This window comes from Dama dama, chromosome 11, assembly GCF_033118175.1.
Source record: "Dama dama isolate Ldn47 chromosome 11, ASM3311817v1, whole genome shotgun sequence".
NCBI classification, from domain to species: domain Eukaryota; kingdom Metazoa; phylum Chordata; class Mammalia; order Artiodactyla; family Cervidae; genus Dama; species Dama dama.
The window spans coordinates 84,547,170-84,564,755 of record NC_083691.1 but is presented as its reverse complement, the minus strand read 5'-3'; the positions used below and the strand labels follow the sequence as shown (position 1 = coordinate 84,564,755).

Here is a 17,586-nt window from a genome sequence, read left to right as displayed (position 1 = left end):
GCAGCCGAGTCAGCCTCTGCGGAACAGTTCTCTCCCCGCCCGCCGCCCTGCCCCACCCCTACCCCCCATGCAGGGATCCCAGCCCTCCCTGTGGGGGTGTGAAGCCACTGGAATGTGGCATTCTGACCCCTGGCAGTGAGTGTCCTGGATGGACCTGGCCTGGGAAACAGGAAAGACTCAGGGGAGGGGTAGCCTGCCCCTTGGCCTTGGGGTGGGACGGAGGGAAAGGAAGTGCTGGCCAGCATTGCCTCCCCACGTAGACCCAGCGGGCTCCCCAGCGCGGGAGAGCAGGTGGCGGGGCGCCGTGTGGAACTGAACCGGCGGGCTTCCTGAGTGCTGGACCAGGGCTGCGCTGCCGGAGCACGTGGGGCCAGGAGGAAGGGGTCTGAGGGAGAAGGGAGGGGCAGACCAGAATGCAGAGGAGACTCGTAGGAGCCGGTGGACGTGAGGGTGGCAGACGGAAGGAAGGGACGTCCAGTCTCCGTTCAGACCAGACACAGTCTCACTTTAGAAACCAAGTATGTCAGAAGGTGGGAAAGACCCCTCTGAAGAAGTCGCCGCCTCATTTGGAGACCCTGGAGCTTTTTCACATGCTCTCTTTTTGCAAGACAGAGTTGGTAAACTGGGGAGGGGGGGATGCTGTCCGTCCAGGTGTGAGATTGATTGGCACTTAGTCATCCCTTTCTGGTTCATGTCAGTAGTGATGGATGCGTGCCTCCCCTCTCCCCCACCCCCCTCCTTTGCACACACTCTGGTCCGTTACCACCTTCGAAGAGATTTTCAGAACCACGAGGCCGAGCTGCAGTGATGGTGTCTGCACGAGCTCCTTGACTGGCTCTGGGATAAGGGCACCTCACACCCTCCACTCCCTCCCTATTAAAGCGCTGTGCGGGATGCGCAGCAAGGGCTTGCGATGCCCCGTGTGGGCCCTTGTGAAACCAGGAGCGTTGCACTGTTGCCAGACTGCTCATGAGCTCTGCCAGGATGGCAGGCCAGTTTTTCATGGGCGGGGGGCAGTGTTTGCAATTAAATTCCATGCTCACGGGAAAAGAATAGAATTGAGAGGTGGCCAAGTGTCTCTGCAACACCCGTTTAAGAAGAGAACCCTCCTGACTGCCGCCATACCTGAAGGGGTTGGGTTTCCTTTGCAGCTGGAATCTCTCCAGGCTGAGTCAGTTCGTTCTTCCCACGCCCAGGGTTGTCTTGAATGATAATTAGTGTTCTGTGGTCCCACACCTCCTGCTGAAATGAGGGCGCTTGTGTGGGCTTTCTCAGGTGACATTGTCCAGAGTCCTGGGAGTCGTGGCCCTGAGGCTAAGTGGAGGTGTCTTGGTTTTCAGACTCACTGGTCCTGCAAAGCCCAGGGTATGTGGCACCTTTCCTCCACCTGACTGATACCAGCCGCCAGGTGAGACCCATGGCATGCTGCAGGCAGTGCAGCGGGTAAGCAGGCCAGTGCCTCACTACTCTCTAGGTGTGCATCTTAGGACTTCTCTGAGAACGCAGCAGTCCTCTAAACTTGAAAGTTTAAAGCAACAGAATTATTAAAGAACATGTTAAGTGCTTGTGTGTAAGTTCAAAGCTATGTATCTCTGTATATTCTAATCCTTTGAAAATTGATGATCCTTGTTAAATAGGATATGGATTTGAGCAGAGCATCCTTTGGGAATGGTCAACATTTAAAGTTTCCTTTCTATCCTAATAACCATTGGTTCTTGAAAGGTATCTTGAACCTAATAAAATAGACAATATATTTTAACCTTTCAGGTAGGAGTTAAGGTAGATATATTTCCATCTATTCCAAGAAATTATGAGTTTTATCATTTGAACATTTTTTTGATGCTTCTTTTACTCTATAAAGACTAACTTTGAATAGAATAACATTACAGAATCGAGATCTTGCAAAATCCACCTACTTAACTGCATGTGGGAATACATGCTGTTGTAGCATGTGGAAAAAGGACTGGGTGATTCATGTGGGTTTTATTTATGTTTCATTTTGGTAGCAAATTAGTTATTCTCTATATGTGTATGTTTATGCATGCATGTGTTTAAATTTGAAATGCAGAAAGAAATTTATCAACTTTTTTTTGACTTTGAAAGAAAGTTAGTTTCTTTGCAATATTTTAAAAGACCAAAATGGTACTTGCTTCCTAAGCCTCTGGTAGTTGTAAATTATTATAAAGCTTATTCTTTTGCAGTTAAAACATTCCAGAAAGATATGAAATATAAGTGCATAAGGATCGAAGAATATAAGTAAACCTGAATCTTACATACCCACAGAACATCTTTAAAGCTGCTACTTCCCACCCTACCGCCCCCTCTCCCCCCATGGGATATTGTTAATAGAGTAGTCCACTAGTCCAGTCTCCCATTCACTTTCACCATTTATCAAGTAAGGATTGGGATCCTACTCAGCATAAAGTGGCTATAGAAATAAGAAAGACACAGTCCCCCACTCCCCCAGCAGCTCAGAATCCAGCTGCAAACACACAGCTGCAGTGTCTTTGGGTAAGTGAAGTGGGAGGGAGAAAATCAAGTTAACTTCAAGGAGAAGATGTTTAAGCCACACAGAGGAGGATGGTAGCAGATTTCCAGCTAGTGTAAGAAAGCTGTGCCTCGCAGAGGGGATGGAAACAGAATACTCAGAATTGATTTAGTAGGTATTTATGGAGGACCTACTGTGATAAGACCTGTTCTAGGTATGGACAACAGAGCTGTGACCAAAAGAGACAAAAATTTCTATCAATCTTGAGCTTTCTGGTAGAGAGGGACAAAATGAACAATATTATAAATAGTGCGTAGGATATGTACTGTGCCAGAGGGATATTAGTCTGTGCAGGAAAATAAAGCCGAGAAGGGGAACAGCTGTGCAGAGGTTTGCAGTTTGAATGGAGTGGTCATGGAACTTCTTGGCAAGTAGTTGAGTTTGATTGGAATCCTGAAGTGGTGGAAGAGTGAATGGGCATGGAAGGGGCAGGGGACATTCTGGGTGGAGGGGACACAGGTCCCCAGGCCCTGAGGCTTCAGTGCTGGAGGTAAGAGGTGCTGGCCACTCAATAGGGGGTAGGTTACTGGGAGGTTAGTTTGGCCCAGGCCCAGGCCCCATTTGTCAGTGTGAGGGGTTAGGCTTGATTCTGGAATCAAATGGGAGCCATTGAAGATGGTGGGGTAGTGTTGATGTCATTGCCAAGACCCCCAGGTCTCAGAACTTGGCATCCATGAGGTGTAGAGGTTCGATCACTACACAGAGGAAACTCCAGTGTTGAGGGAAATGTGAAAATATATTTTTCAAACATGTTCTTAAAATTGCTTAGTTTTTTTTTTTTTTAACTGGTCTTGCTATATTTGCTCATATGGTCTATTTCACGTGAATCTTAGGGATAAAATCATTGCTATATAAAACATAGACCTTCCAAGTGATTAATGTTCATTTTTTGACATACCCTAAGGTAAGAGTCTTAACCCGCCCTTCCCCACCCCCACATACACTGCACAGCCTGTGGGATCTTAGTTCCCCAGTCTAACCCATGCTCTCTGCATTGAAAGTGCAGAGTCTTCACCACTGGACAACTAGGGAAGTCCAAGAGTCCTGTTTTTCATTGCCCCCTTATCTGCATTTTCTTCTAAGAGGAGAGTTCCAGGGTAGATTTCAAAGACTTGATGACCTTAAGAATTAGTGTATCAAAGAGGCCCTGTGTGGTGTGAGATTTCTTAATAGTCCACAGTTGTCACTCTGATTCTCGTTTTTTTTTTTTTTTTTAACCACACCCTACATCTTATGGGATCTTAGTTCCTCAATCGGGGATTGAACCCAGGCCCCTGCAGTGAAAGTGCCCAGCCCTAACCGCTGGACCACCAGAGACTTCTCTGATTCTCATGACTAATTTCGAATACTTCTTCCCATATAAGCATACAGTAGCAATGTGGATTTTAATATTTTTTTAAGAGAAAAGAGATCTCTTACATCAAACATCAAACATTCACTTACAATGAAACGAGGCACATTAAAACAAAAAAAGAAAAGAAAAAAGTGTTCATTGAATATTGCCAGCAAATTGTGTTTTGTTGCCAGGACCAGGTAGTTGGAGATCCAGGGAGTTTGTAGGGATGAATAAGATCACACGTAGAAACTTGCCTCACAGAAAAATTTAAGGTTTGGGTGCGTGATATTCAGGGATGATATTTCTTTGTAGAATAGTATTGGGAGTTAGTGGTAAGGATCAGTTAGAAATATAATTGTTGGAATCAAAGGTGATCACTCTTTGACTTATCATTTTCTACTTGGTTTACTTTGAAAAATTACTAGGTTGAAGTTCACAGCAGTGCCCAAGTTGATTTATAAAGACATTTCTTTCAAAACAGTTGCTAACTGGTTTCACTAATTCATTATCCTGAAAGGATTCCTTAATGCTACTTACAGATCATTACACCTCTGAGAAATCATTACTTTCGCCTCAGGAGTATTGCTTTATGTGGAGGCATTATTCCTTTCACAAGGAAACCCTTGTTTCCTGGATGATAGAATAGTTGAGATCACGTTCATGCTGTCGGGTTTCCAGATGTTTCCAAAGGCACCAGCGACACCATCATCCTGGCTGAGAAGGTGTCGGAGGCTCTGCTGGCCCTCGGGAATGACCATCGGCCACGGACCGTCATGTTCACTTGAGATGGGCTACTCCAGTGTGAGATGAAAGACTAACAGTGTTCCTCCTTTTCTCTGGGGCTTCCCTTGTGGCTCAGCAGGTAGAGAATCTGCCTGCAGTACGGGAGGCCTGGGTTTGATCCCTGGGTTGGGACGATCCCCTGGAGAAGGGAAAGGTTACGCACTCCAGTATTCTGGCCTGGAGAATTCCATGGACTGTATAGTCCACGGGGTCGCAGAGAGTCGGACACGACTGAGGACTTTCACTTGCCTTTCTTTTCCCTGGACTCTTGGGCTTGACATTTTGCCAGCCCTTGCCCACCTCCCTTCCATTTTCTTCAGTTCCTCCTGTTGTCTGCTTGTGTGGAAGTCTGTGGAAAGCACCTCCTAAGGCCCTGGGCTCAGGAAATGTTAGCTGTTACCAGATTTGACTGAAGGGGTGGGACGTGTTGCAAGATGTGTTTCGTTATCTGTGACAGGTGTTCATCTAGTATAATAAAACATTTGTAGCCCTCAGAGTGCTTATTTTCATGCTCATTTTGTTGTTCTTGTTTGAAATTCTGGTCACATTTCTTCTTTTCCCTGTTGTGCTTTATACTTTTGGGTGAGTACAGTCGAGTAAAAATGGCATTCCCATATCTAGTCTTCTGTTTGATTCTTGATCATTTGACTAACAGATTTTAGGTTGGAGCATACATTAATATTTATAAAGTGGTACTGTGTATCATTCATACCCACAAGTACCTGACAAGAAACGTTAACTTGTGTCATATTATCTAATATGGTCATGATAGACAAAAGTGGTAGGAAGGGGGATAACAAGAGTTTATTATTATTTAAGTTATTATTTATCCGATGTTGATTGAGGAATATTACATTCGTTCACCGTTCAACCGTTCACCGTTTACCTTTCAACACGTCACAAATATTTATTGATATTTGGAAGTATTGAGTAATAACATGTTGAGGCTGAAAGAAAACTTGAGTCAGTCTTAATGTTTCACAGGAAATGTTTTCAGTATTAATGTTTCAGCAGAAAAACTGGGATAAAAAGGTGTTTCTCAGTTATTTTTGAATAATTGTCTCTCTTTCCTACCACCAAACTTACTTTCCAAAAACGTTTGGCACTTTGTTGAAATTCAGGTCCTCCTGTTCCTGTTTATTCCTTCTGCAAATATTTATTTTGCTAAGCTACTATTTGCAAGCCCCGTAATAGCCCAACGACAAAAAGAACCTACTTTTTCTGGTGGAGATGAGCAATTTCATTATACTGCCATAGATGAAATAATTCTAATGGATCTGTAATAGAACTCCTACAGAGGAGATAATTCTTGATTTAGTCCCTATAGAGCAGATGAAACCTGGAGAAAGTATTAAAGATTAAATAGGAGCTTTCAAAGCAGGTAAAGAGAAACAGCTTTCTTAGCCAGAGAGAATGGCTTTGCATAAGCCAGGGAGTCACTAACAGTATGGGTCCTTTGGGAACATGCCATTCTAAAGTATTGCTGCAGTGATGGGGAAGAGTGGGAGCAATGATGGTGAAGAGGTGGCCTGCGATTAAATCTAAACAAGGCTTTGTATTCCATGCCAGAGACTTGAATGGCCAGATGTTGGACTTTATTTGGAAATTGCTGTTTCTGGAGTCCACATCCTTAAGAAGTTTGATAGGGCAGTTCTTATAAACACCCTTACTAGGTGTTATTTATACCAAAGCGCTTCTGTAGGAGAATAAAACACTGTGACCCAGGTGCCCAAGGGATAGCTAATCATCTGGCTTAAAGGATGACTTTTAGAGAATTGAGATGAAGAGAGGAAATGTGAAAGAATTAAATACTTCCCCAGGATAATTTTTCCCTCAACTAAGATATATTCATTTGTAAGTAACAGTGCATTAATTAACAGTACCAATATTCTTTAAAGCTGGTTAAACAAGGAAGTTGCATGTTTTAGTGGACATTCACGCTCAGAGAAGCCTGTGTGGCTTAATAATGGCATGTGCCTGACCAGAAGGTCTAACACCGCACAACCATGGGCTAGTGGAGAAGGCCTAAAGAGTTCCTTTAAAAATACTGAGATTCAGTCTCAAAGTAGAAGAAATGTCAGGGGTTGAGTTCTACACCATTGGGTTCAGTCAGACTAGTTGTAGCTAGGGAAGAGTTTCCTTGAGTAATGAAGTATCTTGTTTTGATTATTTAAAAAAATTTCAAAAATGTAACCATTTAATGTCTGACTTTGAGTAACTTCCTGGTAAAACCACCGAAGAGAAACCGATTAAAAAAAGTATTATTATATGTCCAAGTACCTACCTGGATGAGGTAACATGCATAGATGGGACTGTTAGTCATAAACCATTTATGAGATATTGTAATAATCTTTCTGAAGAATCAGTTTTTATTATGTTAATCACCCCTGTTGCTTTTATCTCTATTGCATTTTCTCCATATATTATCTTTGTCTCTTTTGATTTGCTTTATTGCTCTTTTTCTAATTTCAATTGAATGCTTAGTTCATTTTTTTTTACCTTATTTCCTGTGAAATTTCCCTTTAAACACTGCCATAACTGTGTCCCATCAATATCAACATGTGCCATTTCTATTGCTCTTCATTTTAAGTATATGATGAATTTTCCTATAGTCTCTTCCCATTAAATAACATTTTTATCATAGAAATTTCCAAATGTATACGAAGTTGAGGCAACTGTGTAGTAACACAGTGCTTTAGTAGTTATCAATTCAAGTCCAATTCTGTTTTAATCTGTTGAGACCTTAGCCAGTAAATCCTCTAGGACTAGATGTGCTGGAAAGGTCCTGCAAAGTGATATTTGTTATATTAAAAGCATCCTTGGCTTGCCTTATGAGGCATAGTGATTGGTTTCCAAACCTTAAACTGGTCTGATAAATGGGAAATTATTTTAAATTTAAATTATGACCACTATAAGCATGTGGTTCTCTGACACTGTGTCCAGTAAATTGAATTGTACAATTTCAACAAAGTTGCCAGAATTGAGGAAACACAAGGATGAAGTCTAAAGGGACCTCATGGATTATCCATTACACTTCCATATTACTGATGAAATGAATTGGAACCAAGAGGACTAACTGCCTTGCTCAGAGTCAGTCTAATGACAGAACTAAGGTTGTGATTCCCTCTCCATGAGGACAGACCTCTGGGCTATCTGCTTTTCCACTTTCAATTGAGGGTAGACAGTCCCAGCTTTAGGCAGGATTGTGAAACAGAGTTGTGTTCTGCAGCCTCGAGCTCTCTTTTCCTCATCTTGTTTCATGAATTCCTTGTCTAAAGATACTGCTTATCTTCTCTTAAGTTCTTCTCTGTCTCCACCAGCTTTCTATTATCAAAAAGGAAATTATCCTTTCCTTAATCTTTTTCTCTGTCTCAGGATTCCTAGGAACATTTTATTCACATACTTGGTATGATTTTGCTTAGAGTGGTGGGAAACTGTACTGTAAACTCCTCTTTCCTAGTGTTTTAAATTCTTAGTACCTTCCTTGTTCAGTTCTTGATTTTTAATAGAATACCAATAACTGTTTGAGGAATGAATATTTGAAAGGAAGGATGAATGAATGAATGACTTTATAGGGCTATAGTTCCTTATCTGATAGTTGTATTGCTGTGGTGTCTGACAAAAGTTACAGCAATGGAATGTTCACTTTTCATTCACAAATGTTTTACTATAAATTGATTTAGTCAATTGAACCAGCATTGTTTTTCGAAGACTTCCGTACTTGAACATAATATGAATCAATGGTCATGTTTGCTTGTTACATATTTATAGAAGTTTGCATTGGTTTAAGAATCTTTCAGAAAAAAATTGTGTGCATATTTTAATATTTCCATTGTTTTAGATTCAGACTTTGTCCACTCTGGTACATAGCTACATATGCCTAACATAGTTTTATTCTGTGAAAATGCCTGTAAAACAAATGTTTATAGCGTGAGTCGTTTCTGTTGATAACCATAATTTTGCCCTTCCTGCTTTGCGCCGATTGCAGCATGCAGAAGAGGGAGAGGGAAGCACCAGCATTTGGAACAGAACGCCGTAGGCTGGAAGGAGAGAGAATGAAAGCTCGCTGTGTTAGATTCCTCCTCAAGCAGAACAGAATGCCTGATAACAGCCAGCCAGGAGCTGGGGGAGTTAAGAACAGCAATTTTACGTTACAACAGAGTTTCTAGGCTGGCATGGAAAGAGATGCCAGTATTAGCTATTTGCATCTTACTGTAGCCACAGGGATATGTGAACAGCTGGAGAATTAATCTGATATATATTCCCGGCAGCCTCTCTTCTGCCAACAGAATTCCATTACTGTGAGCTTCTGAGGGTGTACTATGAATTTGTGTCTTGCTTTTTAATAGCTGCTATAGCGTGTTTCTGGCAAGTGGAATACCACATAATGGGGTGCAGTTGTATCTGGGTCTGGAGTAAACTACGGTACCCTAAGCTCTCATGAGGGGGGAAAGGTAAGGCTCTGAGTCTTGGACATTTCAGATGAACACGCAGTACTTTGTCCAATATGTGCAGTCATACCTGAAACATTTTTTTCCATGTTAGTGGAATTTCAGACTCCAACAAGCAGATGGAAAGATATTTTGAAGAGTAGAGAAGTGGAATCTAGGTCCAGTTAGGCCAGGGTTGCCATGGCTGGTTCCTGAGCATAGAGTGGATATAACCCCCGAGGCAGGCCGCAGTCCATGGGGTCACAACAGAGTTGGACACGACTTAGTGACTAAACAACAACTGCTGCTTCCCAGATCTGGGGCTGGAGGAGTCTCCGTACATCTTCCAAGATTCCTCCTCTTTCACATCCTTTTCCCCTCCCCTATCCTGAGGATCACAGCTCCTTTCTCACTAGCCTTTGCACTTGGAATCTGTTATATCAACTGCGGGAAGAAGGAATTTCAGGCATCATCAAGAATGTTGGAAAGTAGTCCGTGAAGCAGAAACGCCAAGTCCAGAATAAGACTGAGGGTGGCTGTTGGACGTACAGGTGTTTTAAGTGTTTCTGATTGGGCACCCCATGTACACTCTTAAATTTTTTTTTTTTTTTTTGTAAAATCATTGATTAAACTACAGAGAGCTGTTGGGGACAATAGGGATGGCAGGTTATGCAAAACCTATGGAACTGCATACACAGAGGATAAATATAAACAATAAAAATCCAAATAAAGATCCGGACTCAATTAAGCCACCCTTTACATTTGCATCTGGGCTCTGGCAGCCCATCTCTGCAGCCTCACACGCTCCTGAGTTCATGCTGCTTCCTCTAGGGGGTGGGGCCTCGCAGATACTTACTCTGAATGGAGACTGGTTTCATCAGAATTAAAGATCCAGGGGTAGTTTCTTCATCATGATTTTCAAACACAGGGGAGAATATCTCTAGCTTTTTCATTCACAACCTCCCCAGACAGTTGAATGTAGTGAAAAGTTCAGCCACTGGAGCAGCCATTTTTTGCACTAGAGGAAGAAATTTAAATGAGATTATAAGATTTTCTTAACATATTCATTAACTACAGCCTTTTCCTTTTATTGTGAGAGAACTTGCTCCTGATCTTTTTATAACATTAATGTAGCATTAAAATCACAAACGAACAGCCCACCTTCTGCTTTATACTGACATCATTTTGTTCCAAATTATAAAAGTCACATTAGAGAAACGTGTTTTTATGATTCAGTAGTAGCTTTTAGGAGAAGAGGTACGCGATGTCCTTTTGTTAGTTCTTAAACCTGGCTCCTGTGCTGTCTTGGCCTAAGTGTCCCAGTGAGGCATGCTTTTTAGACCACCAGTTCTCGAAGTGCGGCCTACAGACCCCTGGGGGCACCCCAAGAGGCCTTTTGAGGTAGTGCATGAGGTCAGAGTTATTTTCACAGTAATACTAACATATTATTTGCTTTTATTCTGTGTGTCAGCATTTGCACTGTGGTACAAAAGCAATGCTGGTGAAACTGCGGACATCTTAGCAGGAGCAGAGGCTGTGACCTCAAACTGTTAGTCAGTTCCTACCATGCAGTTGCAGTAAATTAAGACTAATAACCAAGGGAAAAAATCAGTCTCCCTTAACAATGCCCTTTATTGAAGTAGTACAAGTTATTAACTTTATTAAGTCTCTTTTTAAAATATTTTTATTTTTAAATTATTTTTGGTTGCACTGGGTCTTTGTTGCTGCGAGGGGGCTTTTGCTAGTTCGAGTGAGTGGGGGCTACCCCCTAGCTGTAATGCATGGACTTCTCATTGTGTGGCTTCTCTTGTTGCCGAGCACAGGCTCTAGGCTTGCGGGCTCAGCAGTTGTGGCACACAGGCTTAGTTGCCCCATGGCACGTGGAATCCTCCCAGATCAGGGATCGAACCTGTGTCCCATGCATTGGCAGACAGATTCCTAATCACTGGACCACAAGGGAAGTCCTAATTTTCCTAAATTTCAATTGTTGGTTGCACTTCTTATGAATATTCTGTGGAATGAAATGGAAAGTACACATGAAATAACCCTGCCTACTGAAATCCCACAGTTCTCTCGAGGAAAAGTATCACATTGTCTTATTAAACATCCCAGTTGGAGATGTCAGATTAGCCATAGTTACAACTGACTGTTCGCTAGAGTACTCAAATATTTAGTTATATTTGAACATGCATGTATTTTAATCATACATGAAATTATAAAATTTCTCTCATTTTGTATTTAGAAAAAATAGCATTCGGATTTGATGTCTTGCAGAAGTTACAATCTTAAAAATACATTTGCCAGAGGTATCTCAGATATCTTGACCTTTCGGTCTCAAAGACTACTTTTTATCACATGGAGAGCACCAGAGAAAAACTACTTGATATAAATAAAGGGCAGTATTCCTGTTATTCAGTTCAGTTCAGTCGCTCAGTTGTGTCCGACTCTTTGTGACCCCGTGGACTGCAGCACGCCAGGCTTTTCCGTCCATTACCAACTCCCAGAACTTGCTCAAATTCATGTCCGTTGCATCGGTGGTGCCATCCAGCCATCTCATCCTTTGTCGTGCCCTTCTCCTTCTACCTTTAATCTTTCCCAGAAGCAGGATATTTTCCAGTGAGTGGGCTCTTCACATAAGGTGGCCAAAGAATTGTATCTTCAGCTTGAGCATCAGTCTTTCCAATGAATATTCAGGACTGATTTTCTTTAGGACGGACTGGTTGAATCTCCTTGCAGTCCAAGGGACTCAAGAGTCTTCTCAACACCACGGTTCAAAAGCATCGATTCTTCTGCGCTCAGCTTTCTTTATGGTCCGGTTCTCACATTCATACATGACTGCTGGAAAAACCATAGCTTTGACTAGATAGAACTTTGTCAGCAAAGTAATGTCTCTGTTTTTTAATATGCTGTCCAGGTTTGTCATAGCAATTCCTGTTATTAACTCCTTTTTTTTTTCTCCCTTCTTACCCTTGACCAGTCCAAGGAGAAATGAAAAACTATATCAGAATCAGAACCTTGATCCTTGTGCTGTATACATAGATTTACTTAAGAAAAGAGATTTTAAAACATCAAATTTGCCAAGTGCTGTCAGCAGCACTGTTGGGCTCAGATTTGATTTCTGTATAATCAAACCTCACTGAATTTTTGCTTTTCAGTCCCTGTTGGTTGGCTGGTAAATTATTTTAAAGTATAATGTTCTGTAATAGAAAAACACAAAAGCATTTGTCTCGAGCATGTTGTACTTGATCCTATGAAGCAGCGGTTGCTAAGGGAACTATTTGCCAAGAAGAAAAGCAAAGTATTGATTAAGATGGGGGCATAGAATTGAAAGGGTTTCCCCTCAAGAAAGAAAAGAAAAGCATGTAAGACGTTTTTGGCTTTAGAGTCAGATGCCTCCTGACTGGACACAGTGGCCGTGGCATTTCCTGAGGGGGTGGCCAGGCTTACCTGTGCACCATTAGATGCAGCCTGTCATTGCTGCCAAGAGGCTTCTGCTGAGAACAGTAAGGAGCTGGGGCGGGTATTAAGGGAAGTTGCCTTTTAATTCTGACTCCACACTCAGGGAAAATGGTCTTCCTGTGGGGAGGCCAGAGAAAAACATCTGGCAGTGAAAACAAATTGGCCTGAGATGAACTCCTTGCAAGTGCCCTTGATGCCAGGCAGGTGATAAGAGGCTGAAGTCTAGAGCTGACCTGGGAGAGAGATAATGGCAGATGATACCTAAAGGGACCAAAGTATGTCTGAAAATTTCAAAATGCCTGCCTCATTAACACTTTACTAATGAGCTTCTTGAATAAGATTTTTATTGTGTAAACAAGTTCGTTATAATGAAACATAGTTTCCCTTGATATATATCTATATATTTTTTAACAAGACATTTTCTGTTAGTTTGTTTTTTTTTTTAAAAGCATAGACAACAGCATTAACCATACCAGTGACATGAAAAATATGATTATTGAATGTTGTACTAAGTCATGGTGTTAAGGATGGTCAGAGTTGGATAAGACCTGGCTCTTGTGCATGAGGACTCTGTCTAATGGGGAAGTTTGACTTACATGAAGCCATTACTGGAAAGGATAAGAGGTGTGCACAGGTATTTATAGGAACATGGAGGATAGAGCAGCTCAGAGCTGGAGAAGACTTCTCGAAGAAGTGACATTTGACTTGGGTGTGGTTTTTTTTTAATTTTTAAAAAATTTTTATTGGAGTACAGTTGCTTTATAACATTGTGTTAATTTCTGCCGTACAGCAAAGTGAAGCAGCTATGCATATCCCCACTTTTTTGGATTCCCCTCCCGTTTAGGTCACCACAGAGCATTGGGTAGAGGTCCCTGTGCTGCACGGTAGATTTTCGTTAGTTATCTGTTTTACACATAATAGTGTATATAGGTCCATGCAGTCTCCCAACTCATCCCACCCCTTGACTTGGGTCTTGGAATGAATAGGCGTTATCAAGAGGAAGGGGAGAAGGAGGTGTTTTAGGCAGATGATACTCTGTGAGCAAAGGCATGGGAGTGTTTCTTGAGGGTTTGTGGTGAGAATCTGTGTACTTCTGGCACATTAGGTTGTGTGAGGGATTGGTGCACAGTGAGTCTATACAAATAGGTACAAGCTGTATCATGACGAATCGTATCTACAATAAGAAGTTTGGACTTTTTCTTGTTGGCAAGAGAGAGCCAGTGAGCAAGTCTGTCTTTTGAGGAAGATGATTCTGCTGACAGAGTGAGTTAACGGGGTAACGCAAGGAGACAGGTGAGAGGATGCTGCAGTGGTTCAGAAGAGTGATGTGTCAGGGAACTCCAGTTATAATGGAGGGAGGGGTGTTTATTGTGAGGGGAAAATCTGCATCAGAATCCCCTCAACACACTGGTGATATAGTAACGATACATATTTAAAATGATTGTGATAAAAATTTCTTCTTGGAATGAGATAGGAAAGAGGAGAAATACAGATTTTCAGTGGTTTGGATGTTAACTTGAGTTTCTTGCTAGCTTTTACATTCCTAGGGTTGAACTAACTTTTGAATTCCAAATTTGAATATTCAGTCAAAAAATTTCTTCATGGTAAATTTCACAGAACTGGATGAGGCTGGTGGTACTAATAACACGTCAGCAATTAAATATAGAGATAAATTATCTACATGAGCCATTGCATCATGTATTATAACTGAATCACCTATTTTACCTTGTTGAGTTGTTTCAGTGTATTTTTCTGGTTTTCCATCTTGAAGATAGGAGTGTCCCTTTGTGTGTGTACACATTACGTACATGTTATTTCTAAGGGCCAAATACAGACTAAATAGGAAAACAGATCTTCAAACAGGTAACTTTTGTTTTTGTTTAAACTTCTAAAATCATTTTACTGAGAGCTGAAGTTTTGATCAAATAAGAGAACCTGGTCTTCTGAAATCAAAACACAGGGGATTTTCTCTTCTCCCTTTTCAAAGAATCACCCTGAAGCTCTCTGTTTTGTAAATGATATCCTTCTAAAGACACCTTGACAAGAAAATTATTTATTTCAGTGAGGGAAAACAGTCTTTTCCTGACTTAGTAAGTCAACAGTGTCACCAGAAGGAAAAGTTAGCCTTATAAAAATCGTACCCATTTTGTTTGCACTGTCTTCTGCAATAACACATTCTTAAGATGGCTTTATATCTGCCTTACTTTGAGGAACAGGTTTAAGTACCTTAAATTCAAGCACTTTAAAAATATTCTCTCAAGATATGGTTATCAGAAACATGTTTACTATTTAATAGTCAGTACCCAGTTAAGGTGTGATAAAGTATCTATTAAAGATAATGTTAAGAGAGGAGAAAACTAATATAACATACCAGAGACTCAGAGAAATAGTCTGGTTTCCTAAACAGGTGTTTCCACTATGAGGAATTCAATTAAGGATTGAGTCTGCCTGTAGTTCTGTCATGTTTGTTTCATTTTTCTGAGCTGGGTCCCATGAAAGTTGGTTTTAAAATCTATTTTAGGGTCTTCCCTGGTGGCTCAGCTGGTAAAGAATCCGCCTGCAATGTGGGAGACCTGGGTGTGATCCCTGGGTTGGGAAGATCCTCTAAAGAAGGGAAAGGCTACCCACTCCAGTATTCTGGCCTGGAGAATTCCATGGACTGTATAGTCCATGGGGTTGCAAAGAGTCGGACACAACTGAGCGACTTTCACACTGGTGGCTCACTTGGTAAAGATTCTGCCTGCAGTGCCAGAGACCTGACTTCAGTCCCTGGTTTGGGAAGATCTCCTGAAGAAGGAAATGGCAACCCACTCCAGTATTCTTGCCTGGGGAATCCCATGGACAGAGGAGCCTGGTGGGCTACAGTCCACGGGGTCGCAAAGAGTCAGACACGACTGAGTGACTAGCACTTTCACTTTATTTCTTACAGTCAACCCTATTCCTTGACCCGGACATTGATTTGGTCTCAGCTTCAGAATTTGACGACTTCAGCCTCTCCCTAGGCTGTAGCCATTAGTTTTGTTTGTTTTTCCTGTTTTTCCTGACGTTGGTTGTGGGCAGTAATGGACCTTAGCATCTGAACTGAAGTGCATTCATTGGAGGGTGGTGTCTGTTTGCATTTATTAGCACTGCCTTGATGTATGAAGTTTCAGAACTATTTTAAACCCGAAACTAGTCTCTATCAGATGCAGTAAAAAAAAAAAAAAAAAAAAAACGAGTTTTTTGGAATAATTTCGTAGATTGACAGATGCAGCTCCTATAGTTTTATTGAACATGGGAAAATCTTGGAATCTTTGTTTAAAATTAAAAACTTTAAAGGAATCTCAATTGTTACTGTAATAACACATCAGAAGAGTAGTAGTTTTTGATTAGAAATGATTGTAAATATAGCTAACTAATGTTGATGCGACTAGCTGTATTTCAGTCTTCTCGTTTATTAGGTTGGGTTTCATTCATTTGTAAAGTGCAGCCAGACTGCCTTTCCTGAATTGAGGTTCAAAACTGGATGTTAATCTTGACACCTTTGCACATTAATGCTTTCAGACAGGCCTTTGAGTGAAGCTAACAAGCAAACATTATGTGGTTGTTAATTGTTTTCCAGATGAGAACTGGGATGATGACCAACTGCTTGGTTTTGAACCTTGCAATGAAAACCTTGTCTCTGGCTGCAATCTAATCAATGGGAAATGTGAGTGTGACACCATTCGAACCTGTAACAATCCCTTCGAGTTTCCAAGGAAGGATATGTGCCTTTCAGCTTTAAAGAGGATTGAAGGTGAGTACTCATTTTCGGTTGCAAGCCTTATGTCACATAACTCTGAGCACTGATGGTATTTGAGCTGGAAAAGGCAAAGACGAGCTTACAGAGATGAGTAGGAGCTTTGATCTCAAACAAGATTCCAAAAGTTGACCAGGTGCGAATGTGATGGAGTATGCATGCGTGTGTGTCTGCGCACACGTGTGTGTTTCTTAAAAGCTGCGGGATGGTGACGCTGGGGCAGTACAGGCAAAGTAGTTTGCGCCTGCCTGCCTGGGTCACCTGTGTTTAATGGATGATGTCACACGAGGCATGCCTGAGATCAGCATCTGTTGTCCCCATGTCCATTCTGCTTGATTTACCATAGGATGGTGCTCCAGGAGGAGTGCCGATTAGAAATGCAGTCTGGCAAGAACATGCAGTTTAGAGGAGGTGGGGGTGGGAGCTTTGTGCAGTGACTGTTGGAGGCTGAGGTGGGCTTTGCCATGGGGCAAAACCACATAGGTGTGGACAGGTCATTGGGTGTTTCCCTTTTGGAATGAAGTCAGAAATCACATTAAAATAACAAGAAAATTATACTAACGTGGCCCATAACTTTTGTACATTCATGCATAAAACCTAGATAAGAGTTGGAGGACTTGAAAGTATGATTGATGACCGCAGTAATCAGGAGTGACATAGCCAGAGCTGGGTGCCGCGGCTCGTCGCCGGAATTAACAGAGGGTGTGGCCTGGGCTTTGGACTCAGCTCTGCCCCTGGGCAGCAGTGAACTGTCTCAGAGCCCCTGGTTCCACTCGGGGGGAAAGAGGGCTGAATGAGATATTCTTGGTTTGATTGTTTTCTGTAATTCTTTTTGTTGGTGTTCACTTGATTTGCAGTGTTGTGTTCGTTTCTTCTATGCAGCAAAGTGAACCAGTTATACACATGCGTACAGCCACTCTTTTAGATTCTCTTCCCACATAGTTCATTAGAGTACTGAATAGAGTTCCCCGTGCTATGCAGGAGGTTCTCAGTAGTTATCTATTTTATATACAGTAGTGTATATATGTCAACCCTACTCTCCCAGCTTATCACCCCCTTTTCCTCTCTTGGTAACCATGAGTTTTCTACATCAGTGACTCTATTTCTGTTTTGTTAATAAGTTCATTTGTTCCATTTTTTCAGATTTCACATGTAAGTGATGTCACATGATATTTGTCTTTCTCTGACTTCAATCAGTATGACAGTCTCTTGGTTTATCCATGTCACTGCAAAATACACTTTTATATCTCTA

General features: G+C 41.7%; 1 protein-coding gene across 2 annotated transcripts in view; it reads left to right on the top strand.

Moving 5' to 3' along the window:
• The window catches only part of CRIM1 (cysteine rich transmembrane BMP regulator 1), a 202,968-nt gene that overhangs the window by 24,521 nt on the left and 160,861 nt on the right, over nt 1-17,586 (top strand). For both annotated transcript variants that reach the window (XM_061155608.1, XM_061155607.1), the window contains exon 2: nt 16,158-16,331. In XM_061155608.1, the coding sequence (XP_061011591.1) occupies nt 16,158-16,331 (174 nt within the window). The remainder of the gene's footprint in view (nt 1-16,157; nt 16,332-17,586) is intronic.